The sequence below is a fragment of the Hyaena hyaena genome, unplaced genomic scaffold (assembly GCF_003009895.1).
Source record: "Hyaena hyaena isolate Hyena2069 unplaced genomic scaffold, ASM300989v1 scaffold_6, whole genome shotgun sequence".
Taxonomy (NCBI): domain Eukaryota; kingdom Metazoa; phylum Chordata; class Mammalia; order Carnivora; family Hyaenidae; genus Hyaena; species Hyaena hyaena.
Genome location: NW_024080638.1, coordinates 6,514,918 through 6,528,507, shown reverse-complemented (window position 1 = coordinate 6,528,507; position 13,590 = coordinate 6,514,918). Strand labels below are relative to the sequence as shown.

General features: G+C 41.9%; 1 protein-coding gene across 1 annotated transcript in view; it reads right to left on the bottom strand.

Moving 5' to 3' along the window:
* Positions 1–12,246, bottom strand: part of HSDL2 (hydroxysteroid dehydrogenase like 2) — a 68,253-nt gene extending 56,007 nt beyond the window's left edge. The window contains exons 1-3 of the mRNA XM_039240858.1: positions 12,030–12,246; positions 5,493–5,656; positions 4,261–4,359 (exon numbers count right to left, since the gene is read on the bottom strand). Coding sequence (XP_039096789.1) covers positions 4,261–4,359; positions 5,493–5,656; positions 12,030–12,046 — 280 coding nt within the window. The 5' untranslated portion in view covers positions 12,047–12,246. The remainder of the gene's footprint in view (positions 1–4,260; positions 4,360–5,492; positions 5,657–12,029) is intronic.
* Between the last annotated feature and the right edge of the window lie 1,344 nt (positions 12,247–13,590).

Genomic DNA, 13,590 nt, shown 5'->3' with positions numbered 1-13,590 from the left:
AAAATAAAAAAAATAAAATGGATTAGAGAACAACAGTGAAAAATAATACACAAATAGCATATATATGCCAGCTGCAGAAAAAAATAGTAGCAAAGAATGTTTCTGTGGTTTATGAAATAGCATGATTTACTTGAGGCTTGGACAACTCTTTTTTTTATTTAAAAAACTTTTTTTTAATGTTTTATTTATTTCTGAGAGAGAGAGAGAGAGAGAGAGTGAGCATGAGCAGGGGAAGGTCAGAGAGAGAGGGAGACACAGAATCTGAAGCAGGGTCCAGGCTCTGAGCTGTCAGCACAGAGCCCGACGTGGGGCTCAAACCCACTAACTGTGAGATCATGACCTGAGCTGAAGTCGGACACTTAACCAACTGAGCCACCCAGGCGCCCCTGGACAACTCTTAAGGTGAGGGAAAGCAAGATGTTAGGGAGTACCCTGTGGTAGAGAACCCTGAGGGCACAGGTTTGAAAGCATTATCAACTGCTCAGGACTTTGTTAAAGACAACTCTCCAGCACAGAGAAGTGTCAGGAAAAGGTAAAGTCTTCCCAACAGGCAGAATTCACAGGCCTACAGAATTCTAAAAGGCCGCAACAGTAGCAACCACAGTATATAACTGAAACCAAACAAATAAAAAATAAAGGCTTGGGATCTTTGTGAAAAAAGAACACAAAGCGGGGGATAAAGGAGCATCTTAGGAATCATCTCTTATAAATGTGGCATTTATGGCATATATTTACCACAATTATGAGAGAGCAGCTGAGTGGTGGAATCGAGCTCCCTTTTTTTTTGAGAGAGAGAAAGGGCACGAGTGAGAAGCGGGGGGGAGGGGGGGAAGGAGGTGGGGAGTGGGAATCCCATGAGGAACAGAGAGTAACAGAAAAGTGGGGCTTGTGTTCACCTGATATGTGGCTCTAGCTCACCCGAGATCATGACCTGAGCAGATGTTTAACTGACTGAGCCACCCAGGTGCCCCAACAGGGCTCCTCTGAATTGTGCACTGTTATGCCAGGAAAGCACAAGTTGATGGTTAAAAGGAAAGCAAAAAAATTTAAATACATCCAAGTGGATACTAAGGAGGAAGCAAGGGAAACTTAAGACTTCAAAACAAAGATAACTCCATTGTGAATTTGTAAATTTATCAAGAAGATAAAAGAGTGTTACAGATGCCTCTCTCAATAAAAACTGGCAAAATATATCAGGAGATATTTTTTTTTTCCTCAAAGGTATGGAAAACATATCCTCTCAAGTGAAAATTTCTACCAGCTGAGTTTAAGTTCCAGGACACAAAAACCAGATCAATAGTATGGATCAACTGGCATCTAAAAAAGAAGACCAGGATTTTCTTTTGTTCCTTCCATTTCCTCTGTCTTGGAAAAGGAGATCACATGATTGGCAGAATTGGATAAGTCCGGCATTGAAGATACTGAAGGAATGAGCCCAGAACCAATAGAAGACAATCTATAATGGCTAAATCAGAAATCCAGATCATCCATGTTTTTGAGTGAAAACTCTATGGCTGGGACAAAACAGAGTAGGAAAATTGGAGATATTTCTGGGCTTTAACTATTTCAAGAGATTTCAATTTGGGCCCTTAAATTCTCTGTGGCAATAAGAAGAAATTAATTTGTGCAGGGCCTGGGTGGCTCAGTCGATTAAGTGTCCGACTTCAGCTCAGGTCATGATCTCACGATTCGTGGGTTCAAGCCCCGCCTCGGGCTCTGTGCTGACAGCTCAGAGCCTGGAGCTTGTTTCAGATTCTGTGTCTCGCTCTCTCTTACCCTCCTCTACTCACACTGTCAATCTCTCTCTCTCTCTCAGAAATAAATAAAACATTTAAAAAAAATTTTTTAAAGAAGAAATTAATTTGTGAGAATTCAGTTTCTCTGTAGGAACCGAATATTGCCCAGTGGAGATGCATCCCATTTTGACAGTCAGGCATATATTAATATGCTGTGTTGTCATGTACTATATAATGTTTCTGGTGAACCAGGACAGATAGCATAGCTAGAATTCAAGATGGAAGTCAAAGGGGGTGAATTCTGGGCCTGTACAGTATGGCTTTTAAGTACCTTTAACTAACATCCTGTCTTGACCCAATCCAGAGGTTTCTTGGGACCATACTGACAAGAGCTGAACTGCTGACATTTTCCAGGACAATGACAGAAATAAAGACAGAAAGGGCTTAGACAAAGGTGTTGGCAGCCCTCTCTGACATTCTGATGATCTCATTCTCCAGGAAGAATAAACTCACCCTCAGCTGACAGACACAATAGATCAACAGAAAAAACTAACACTGAATGAATACAGGAGGGGCACCTGGGTGGCTCAGTCGGTTAAGCACCAACTCTTGATCTCAGCTCCAGTCATGATCTCCTGGTTCATGAAATCAAGCCCCACGAATGCTGGGCCTTGGGCTGTCAGTGTGGAGCCTGCTTGGGATTCTTTCTCCCTCTCTCTTTGCTCCTCTTCCACTCATACACGCGTGTGCTCTAAATACATACATACATAGGGGAGCCTAGGTGGCTCAGTTGATTAAGCGTCTGACTTCGGCTCAGGTCATGATCTCTCTGTTTGTGGGTTCAAGCCCTAAATCAGGCTCTGTGCTAAGAGCTCAGAGCCTCTGAGTCTGCTTTGGATTCTGTGTCTCCCTCTCTTTTTCTGACCCTTCCCCACTCACACTCTGTCTCTCTCTCAAAAATCAAATAAACGTTTAAAAAAATAATAAAATAAAGAGATACATACATTTAAAAAAATAATATAGGGAAAGGAAAAGCTCCTGTCTACCCCGATCTACTTTCTCCCTTAATTCTTCCCTAAAAATGAATATGTAAGCTAATCAGGCCAAATCCTGATTGGCACTAACTGGCTTTTTTTTTTTTTTAATGTTTTATTTATTTCTAGGAGAGAGAGAGAGAGACAGCGTGAGCAGGGGAGGGTCAGAGAGAGAGGGAGTCACAGACTGAAACAGGCTCCAGGCTCTGAGCTGACACTCAGCACAGAGCCCGACGCGGGGCTCGAACCCACAAATCAAGAGATCATGACCCAAGCGAAAGTCGGACGCCTAACTGACTAAGCCACTCAGGCGCCCCACTAACTGGCTACTTTTACTAGCAGGTGAAGTTATTTTACATAAAAGGTCCTCCACACAAATGTGGCTTCCTCTCCTTTCTCTTCCACGTTTGTGGCCCTGTTAGTAGGAGGAAAAAACAAACAAACAAAAATTTTGCATTCTCTTTCTTCTTCTCACATAGGCATTGACATTACTTTGCCAGGCAGGGGTAAGACTTTCGATTTAAAGACAGAAGCCCCACTTGAGCCAAAGCTCTGTGTTCCAATCCTTTATAATGGTGCTCTTCACTAAAGGTTATAAGCACAAGCCATGCTAACAATAAAATATTACCTTGTTTCCCATTGGTCAATATCTTTCATGTGTACTACAGTCTCTGCAATACTATGGGGGGGGTGGGGAAGAGTGATAATGGTTTGGGCAGGATTTGGACATGGCCAGGTGCCTTGCTATAATACCATCAAAGCTTAGTTCAACCCCCAACACCTGCCTTCTAGGAGCTTATGAACTAATTGAGAAGGAAAAACCCCATGAAGATCTAAAGCAGTACAAGTAACAAAGGAATGATTTAGGAATTTAGAGAAAGAAAAATACACTTCTAATCAGTCAGCAATAAGATTTAACCACAGAAAAGTGGGATTTCAAAAGATAGAGAAGGGAGCATTTCAGGCAGGATTGGAGATGGAGAGATGGGTGCTTAGAGAAGCCTCAGGAAGGGGAAGAGAATAAGAGACAAAACCTTAAGGCAAGGATATGGAAGTAAACAGTCTGGGTAGGAGTGAAGCATTTACATAGGGGTATTTAAAAAAAATGGAACCAAAAAAAGTCAATTGAGATCAGAATGTGAAATATCTTGAATGTCGGTAAATTATCTACACTTTATCCAATAAATATCAAAAAGTCATCAAATGATGGGCTACATTAGTTGAGCAGCAAGAGGATGGGATCTGGGAAACACATTGGTTACATGTATGTCACTGTCAAGGGCCTAATTTTATATTGAATGGCAGATTTGTTATATCATTCGAAAGGATTTCTAACAATAAAAAAGTCATCAGATGGTTTTAAGCTATATTGCTACATAAGCAAATACGCCTACCTGGTAATACTTCAATGACTTCGAAAATTTAAAAAATTTTTTAAATTTCAATTATAGTTACAATATTCAATAATTATTTCAGAATTAAGGCACTACCTCCAAATCGCTCCACTGCTTTCTCCACGGCATTACTGATTTGGTGTTCATCTCTCACATCAACAGCACATGGCAAGGCCTTTCCTCCCACTGCTTCAACTACAAAGGATAAACAAAAAAAGCATTGAGGCATTCAAATACTAAACTTTTCATTCCGATATGAATCAAAAGAAATAAGTACTCTAGTTTCAGAAAATCAATGTAAATAACTATGTCTTATAACTACTAGTGACTCCACCCTATAGTCGGACAGACTAACCAATATCCAGCCTCAGAAAGGCCAACTCTATTAAAAAAAAAAAAAAGGGTGTGGGGCGCCTGGGTGGCTCAGTTGGTTAAGCATCTACCTCTTGATTTCAGCTCAGGTCATGATCTCATGGTTCCTGAGTTGGAGCCCCTCTTAGGGCTCTGCACTGGCAGTGCGGAGCCTGCGTGGGTTTCTCTCTCTCCTTCTTTGTCCCCCCCCCCCCACTTTCAAGCCCTCTCTCTCTCTCTCTCTTAAAAAAAAAAACGAGCAAGTAAAAAAATTCTATTAGGGAGAAAAAAGGGAAGGTAAATTTAAAAAACCTTTATTATGAAAAATTTCACAAAAATATAAAGAATACTATAATAAACGACCATGAATCTATCACTTAGCCTCAGTTTGCCAGGTGTTTGACTTGTTTAATTTTTCCACTCCCAAACCTGTTTTGTTTTTGGCTGGTGCATATTTTAAAACAAATCTCAGGCATCGTTTCACTCATCTGTGTTCCCCTAACATAACCACAATGCTATTAACTAGCAATATTAACCAAAGTTGAATTTTAAGCCCTCCCTCCTGGTACTGTGCCTAGCACAATGCCTTGAATATAAGCACTTAATAATTGTGAACTGAAAGTATTAAGATAATGATTTTCAAATGGCACAGAGACTAAATAACATGGACAGCTTTCTCGAAATGCTCACATCATCCACCTCTCCATTTCCACTCCCCCATTTCCAGTGCAAATCCAAGAACCACTGCCCTCAGGAGACATGATTTTTAATGGGAATCTCTCACATCACTCAAAAGTGCCAGAGAAAAAACCAGTTCCCGAATCACTGCCCTCAGCTGACAAAATACTTCTTTAACCAGATAAAATTACTTTTAGGGTCTCTTTCAAATAGCTATAATTAAACTCTCCAGTAAATTCTCTATGTATTGAAACCACGGTTAGGTCATTTCATGAAATGGCATGGTCACATTCACTCACTTTCTTCAGCAGCAGTATAGATTGTGCCTGGAAGTTTGGGGTGTGCTTGGGTGGTCTTCGCAGCAATGATAATGTTTGCTCCATCCTTTGCTGCTTTCAATGCAATAGCTTTGCCAATGCCACGGCTTGCACCTGTGATAAAAACTGTACATCCTGCTAGCTTCCTACAACAGAACAAAGATGACCTTATAAGAACCTCAATGGTTTAATTACTCACTAGTAATAGGAACTTCTGCATATTTCACAATATGTATGTTTCTCCTTCTGATAGCTCCCTGATAGCTAATAATTCTGTGATATTGCCATTGCACAATGGCTTACAAATTATTACAGCTGCTGTTGGCCAGTCTTGATAGGATCTGGCAAACAAAATCTGCTCAAATATATGTAAATCTTAACAAGAAATAAGGAATTAACAAATTATATTGACATGTATTTTTTTTCCCCGGAGAAAAAGTGTTAACAAAGCTTATTTTTGTGCGGTGGTATTACGAATAAATTTGATCATAGTCTTTATATTCTTCAGGAGTTTTTCAAATTCTCTACAATGAATACACACTCACTTAAAATAAATTATCTGGGGCTGTCTGCGTTAAGCATCCAACTCTTAATTTTGGCTCAGGTCATGATCTCATTTGTGACTTAAATTCTCTGTGCCCATTCATCTTTACATCCATCTGCCTTAACTTTTTTTTAAGTTTATTTATTTATTGAGAGAGAGCGTGGGTGCATGGGACCACGAGTGGGGGAGGGGCAGAGAGAGAGAGGGAGTGAGAGAATCCCAATCTGTGCCATCAGTGCAGAGCTTGCTCTCGTAAACTGTGAAATCATGACCTGAGCTGAAATCAAGAGTCAGACACTTAAGGGGCGCCTGGGTGGCTTAGTCGGTTAAGCGTCCGACTTTCGCTTAGGTCATGATCTCGCGGCTCGTGGGTTCGAGCCCCGCGTCGGGCTCCGTGCTGACTGCCAGCTCAGAGCCTGGAGCCTATTTCAGAGTCTGTGACTCTCTCTCTCTCTGACCCTCCCCTGCTCACGCTGTCTCTCTCTCTCTCTCTCTCTCTCCTAGAAATAAATAAAAAAAACATTTTAAAAAATTACTATGTTAATTATTTCTTTCTTTTTCTCTGTGTATTTGGGATAAATCTGATATATAGTTAAGTTCCTTTGTTAACGTTTGCATTTCATTTTAGTTTATTTTCCCTTATCTTTAGTGAAGGATGTTGCAAAACCCAGACATGGTTTATAAGTTACAACCTTACAAATAGGTACACTCAAATCTTCTACCTGTAGGTAACCAGCTTCCATTACTTCTGGGCTTATCCTTGTAGTTCTTTTTTCAAAAATATGCAACTACTCACATGTATGTATAAAAACATATCGTGTGTGTGTGTAATTTTCCTTTTTTTATACAAAAGGTAGTATATATATAGACTTTTTTTTTTTTTAAATTTTGAGAGAGAGTGTGCATGCTAGTGGGGGAGGTGCAGAGAGAGAGGGGGCTAGGGAGAGAATACAAAGCAGGCTCTGCACTCTCAGCAAGGAGCCCAAAGAAGCAGGGCTCAAACTCACAAACCTGAGATCACGATCTGAGTCGAAATCAAGAGTCAGATGCTAAATGAACTGGGCCACCAAGGTGTCCCTACACAGACTATGAAAGTGGTTTTTTTCGGGGCGCCTGGGTGGCTCAGTAGGTTAAGTGTCCAACTTCAGCTCAGGTCATGATCTCACGGTTTGTGGGTTCGAGCCCCACATGGGGCTCTGTGCTGACAGCTAGCTCAGAGCCTGGAGCCTGTCTTGGGATTCTATGTCTCCCTCTCTCTCTCTAACCCTCCCCTGCTCATGCTTTCTCTATCTCTCGCTCTCAAAAATAAACATTTAAAAAAATAAAAAATAAAGTGATTTTTTTAAATGTAAGTGTTAAGATGAAAATGTCTTAGCTTCTGCACAGCCAAGGAAACAACCCAGAAAATTAATAGGCAACCAACGGAATGGGAAAAGATAGTTGCAAATGACATATCAGATAAAGGGTTAATATCTAGACTCTATAAGGAACTCACCAAACTACACGCCCGAAAAACAAACAACCCAGTGAAGAAATGGGCAGAAGACATGAACAGACACTTCTCCAAAGAGGACATCCAGATGGCCAACAGACACATGAAACGATGCTCAGCATCCCTCCTCATCAGGGAAATACAAATCAAAACCACACTGAGATACCACCTCACGCCAGTCAGAGTGGCTAAAATGAGCAAATCAGAGAACTCTAGATGCTGGCGAGGATGTGGAGAAACGGGCACCCTCCTACACTGTTGGTGGGAATGTAAACTGGTACAGCCCCTCTGGAAAACAGTGTGGAGGTTCCTCAGGAAACTAACAATAGAACTCCCTTATGACCCAGCAATAGCACTGCTAGGAATTTACCCAAGGGATACAGAAATGCTGAGGCATAGGAGCACATGTACCCCAATGTTCATAGCAGCACTCTCCACAATAGCTAAAACATGGAAAGAGCCTAAGTGTCCATCAACAGATGAATGGATCAAGAAGATGTGGTTTATCTATACCATGGAATACTACATGGCAATGAGAAAGAATGAAATCTGGCCATGTGTAGCAACATGGATGGACCTTGAGGGTGTTATGCTGAGCGAAATAAGTCAGGCAGAGAAGGACAAATATCATATGTTTGCACGTATAGGAGGATTAGGAGGAACTTGACGGAGGACCAAGGGGGAGAAGAAGGGGGGAAATGGTGGGGGAAAGGGGGAGAGGCAAACCATGAGAGACTCTTGAATGCTGACAAAAACTGAGGACTGATGGATGTGGGGGGGAGGGGGGATGGGCATGGAGGAGGACACTTGTGGGGATGAGCACTGAGTGTTATGTGGAAACTAATTTGACAATAAACTATTTGTAAAAAAAAAAAAAGAAAGAAAGAAAATGTCTTAACTAGTGCTTTAAAAGCTCCATCCCTTCGTGTGTCTGTTGGCCATCTGGATGTCCTCTTTGAAGAAGTGTCTGTTCATGTCTTCTGCCCATTTCTTCAGTGGATTGTTTGTTTTTCGGGTATGGAGTTTGGTGAGTTCCTTATAGATTTTGGATACTAGCCCTTTATCTGATATGTCATTTGCAACTACCTTTTCCGATTCCTCAAAAAATTAACAATAGAACTCCCTTATGACCCAGCAATAGCACTGCTAGGAATTTACCCAAGGGATACAGGAATGCTGACGCATAGGGGCATGTGTACCCCAATGTTCATAGCAGCACTTTCAACAATAGCCGAAACAAGGAAAGAGCCTAAGTGTCCATCAACTGACAAATGGATCAAGAAGATGTGGTTTATCTATACCATGGAATACTACATGGCAATGAGAAACAATGAAATCTGGCCATGTGTAGCAACATGGATGGACCTTGAGGGTGTTATGCTGAGCGAAGTAAGTCAGGTGGAGAAGGACAAATACCATATGTTTGCACGTATAGGAGGATTAGGAGGAACTTAACGGAGGACCATGGGGAATACGAAAGGGGGGAATGGTGGGGGAGAGAGAGGGAGGCCAACCATGAGAGACTCTTGAATGCTGAGAACAAACTGAGGGCAGGTGGGGTGGGGGGGGAGAAGGGGGTGATGGGCATGGAGGAGGGCACTTGTGGGGATAAGCACTGGGTGTTATATGGAAACCAACTTGACAATAAACTATTAAAAAAAATAAAAAATAAAAAAATAAAGCTCCATCCCTTTGCCTTTGGTCTAGCTGGACTGATTCCCAGTAGGACAAAGGACATTCTTCTCCTCAAACTGAATCTAAATTTGGGGATGGCTAAAACTTGCTAACGTTGAATTAATCTACACCACAATTTACTAAACTTCTCTGCTACCTCAAAATCAGGGTCAATGTGATGAAATTTTTGTTAACAATTTTTAAAAAGCAAAACAATAACTTTAAAAAAAAAACTATTCAAGCTACTCTAAACTTCATTTAGAAAAATAAACATCCAAGAATAACCAGGAAAATTCTGAAAAACAAAAATCCAAATGAGGCAGAAACTAGCCTTTCCAAATATTTAAACATTTTATAAAACTACAGTAATTAAAATAGTTTGGTACTGGTGCATGAAAAGAAACACGAAGGTAATAAAATAGAAAATCCAGAAACAGACCCCTATACATACAAGAATTCAATATATGATAGAGGTAGAATTTCTAACAGAAAGAAAGATTAATTAGTCAGTCAATGGTACTAATACAACTATGCAGCCAGCCACCTGAACCAAAATGAAGTACGCTTTCTAACTCATTTCCTATGTCAAAATAGTTAGCAAAATAGTATTTCACCTCAGGTGGATGAAAAAATCTGAGTAAAAACAAAAGTAATAAAAATACTAGAAGAATACTTACCAATTCAGAAGAAAATTCTAGTTTAAGATGGCCTTATAGGTTTGTCACAAAACCACAAAGCCTTAAAAGATTAACCCTGACTCAATAAAAACATGTTTCTTCACGATAAACAAATAGTATAATCAAAACCAAGACACAGTGAAAAAAATCCAAAAATATTTGTATGACATATAATAAACAATATTTTTTCAAGTAGCACTCTCAGAGATCAATCAAAAACCTAATTGTGGGAGAGCCTGGCTGGCTTAGTCAGAAGAGCCTACAATTCTAGGGGCGCCTGGGTGGCTCAGTCGGTTAAGCATCTGACTTCGGCTCAGGTCACGATCTCACAGTTCGTGGGTTCGAGCCCCATGTGGGACTCTGTGCTGACAGCAGCTCAGAGCCTGGAGCCTGTTTCATATTCTGTGTGTGTCTCTCTCTCTCCCTCTCTGACCCTCCCCTGCTCATGCTGGCTGGCTGTCTCTCTCTCGCTCTCTCAGAAATAAATATAACATTAAAAAAAAATTAAAAAAAAAAAAAAAAAAAAGAAGAGCCTACAATTCTCTATCTTGAGGTGGTGGGTTCGAGCCCCATGTTGGGTGCAGAGATTACTAAAAAAATAAAAACTAAAACAAACAAAAAACAAACAAACCCAAAAATACCTAACTGTGGAAGCCAGGCAAAGAAAACAAAAGATACACACGTGGCTTTAAACCAGAATTTCTCAAAAAAAAAACAAACAGAAAAAACAAACCCAGAATTTCTCCCATCTGCACTGCTGACATTTTGGACAAGGTAAGTCTTTGTTGTAAAGAGCTATCTTGTGCATCGCAGGATTATTTACCAGCAATCCAGGACTCTAAAGATACCAACAGCATGTGTCCCCACAAATACACGATTATGACAAAATGTTTCCAGCTATTGCCAAATGTCCTATGCAGGATATAAGCCCTAAGGCAAACATGCAGTGGCAAAAATCTAGACATGATCTGGTATCCAATGAAAGGAGACTGGTTAAACAAATTATGGTACATCAACAGAATACCATGTAACTACTAAAAGAAAAAATCTACATATACACCTAAAATGTGTGTCCCAAGACATATGTAAAAACGGCAAGGCCCAGAAGAGTTTGCTACTATTTTTAAAAGTGGTGTGTGTGTGTGTGTGTGTGTACAAATGTTTATAAATGCATAGCAACTCTGGAAACAAACAAGTCACTGGGGGACTCAACGTTAAGGATGAGAAAACACACTTTTTACCTTAACCCTTAGAGCTGCTTAAGTCTTTTGGCCATGTGCCTGTATGTTTCAAGAAAATTACAAAATAGACGTGTCACTCAGCTCAAGACATTACACTTTACAGAAACAGACAACAGAATGGTGTTGGCTAGGGGCTGGAGGGAAAGGAGGAAAAGGGAGAGTTCTTTAATGCGTATAGAGTTCTTTTGCAAGTTGAAAAATTTCTGGAGATTGGCTGCAGATAATGTGAATCTACTTAACACTACTGCACACTTAAAACTGTGGCTGTGTGGCTCACAATTTGAGTCCCAACCCTACCTTGGGCTTTGTGCTGACAACTCAGGGCCTGAAGCCTGCTTCAGATTCTGTGTTTTTGTTTCTCTCTCTCTCTCTCTCAAAAACAAACATTAAAAAAATGGTTAAGATGGTGGATGTTATGTGTATTTTACAATTTTTTAAAAACTTAAGTGAAATGCCCCCGCCAAAAAAATATACTTTAAGATTAGCTTAATTTGTTACTAATTTGAAAATAACTTTGTGAACACCCCATTATTATTTCATTATTCCAGAGTTGAGCGTTCGTTAAGTGGAGAATCCTTAGCAGTTTAGCTAAGGTTCCGGTGACCTTTCACCTAGAAACTGCAAGACTTCAAGCCACACAGAAACCCAGGGTAGGGCCCGCCCCGCGAGTGCCGGGGTAACCCACTCTGGATCCTTCTCGTGTGGGAGAGATTTGCACGCGGCTGCCACCCCGAAGTACACAGCTCTGGGTTAGTTTCACGCTTCATTCACCTCAGATTCCAAGAACACTGCGTCCAGCGCAGACCAGCACTCCAAGGCGCGCCCTGCCACCTCAGGGGCTGCGACCCCGGAGCCATCCACTCCCGCCCCGCCCAGCCCCTTGCCCCTTACCCGGTGTTGGGTAACATGACTTTCCTAGGGCAGAAGTGATGGCAGCAGCGGCAGCCCCGGCGGCGGAAGCGAGCGGACCGTGAGAGGCTGGCTTTCCCTCCGCTTTTACGCCGGTCCCCCGAGGCCCCGCCCCACGACCTGTGGGGAATGGGCCCTCGGAGTACTGACAGATCTCTGAGTGCGCCTGCGCACGCAGTGGACCACCTGGCGCTCGGCGCTAGCTTTCTCCTTCCCCGGCCTGGCCCCTGGAAACCAGCCCTCTGCGCAGGCGTTGGGAAAGGCAACCCCACCCCGCCCCGCTTGCGGGGCTCTGCGGTGACAATCGGTCACCCGCCCGTGTCCAGCGTAGGAGAGGGGGCGTCAGCCGCTACGCACGCTTTTTCCGGCTCTGTGAGAGCCTCCTAGGCGCCGCGCTTCGTTCCTCGCCGGGCGGGGTGGCCGTTTTGAGTCGTGCACTAGGGATCTCGAGGGCTAGGATGAGGCTTCTGCTCTGCAGACCCTGACCTGCGTGTACTTGGCTCGCCCTCTTCCATCCCTCTATGACCCGAACCTGGGATCCTGTCCAGCTGCACGCGCTCCATCGAATTTTCCCTAGTAGGAACCAGTCTTCCGGCAGGTACTTTTCTGCCAGAAGCCGGCCAGCGTCGCATTTCGACTTTTCCATGGAATCTGGACTAAAGCCGGCCGACCTCACTCGGCTGTACACAGCCCTATGATGAGCAGCAGCTTCTGGATCGGAACTCTGCAGTAGTCTTCGCGGAAGAATGCTTAACTAAGTTCTACTCTCCAAAAAGAAACTCCAAAACTCAGTGCTGGAAGAAGGTGAATTCTGGGATCTCGTATTGCTTTTTTTTTTTTTTCCTTAAGTTTTTAGTGAAACTCCAGTTACAATACAGTGTGTGTAATATTAGTTTCAAGTGTACAGTATAGTGATTCACCACTTCCATACAATACCCAGTGCTCATCACAGCAAGTGCACTGTAGTATTGCTTTTGGTACTATCTTTGGACATTAGTTAGCTACCCTAATAAACCAAAGACCAGCATATTTTTAGGGAAGAAATTGCATTTTGAACCACTACAACAGGGCGATGAGGTTGTTATATGAGGACTAAACTAGCTTGGAAATGGGGTATGTACTCTTCCATTTACTGCAAACCCTAAATGGTTCTATTCATGTATATATCTTGCCTGCTTCCTACAGGCATTTAAATTGACGATGTATGATATTGTCCTTAGAGACTCCGGAGAAATTTCTTTATTCAACAAACATTAGCATCTTGTGCACGCTGGTCACTGTTGAGATGCAGCAAGACAAAAAACACAAGATCTGCCTATGTGGGAGGAATGAAGAGTAGCCAATGTGTTGTTTAGACTATTGTAAATATTAGGTGTTTCGAAAAGAGTGTTGATAGGGACTGTTAGATGAAAAGTTTACTGCACTCAAGGAAGTGAAAAGACAACCTTCAGAATGGGAGAAAATATTTGCAAATCATATATCCAATAAGGTCTGGTATCCAGAATATATAAAGAACTCTTACAACTCAGCAACAAAAAGATGA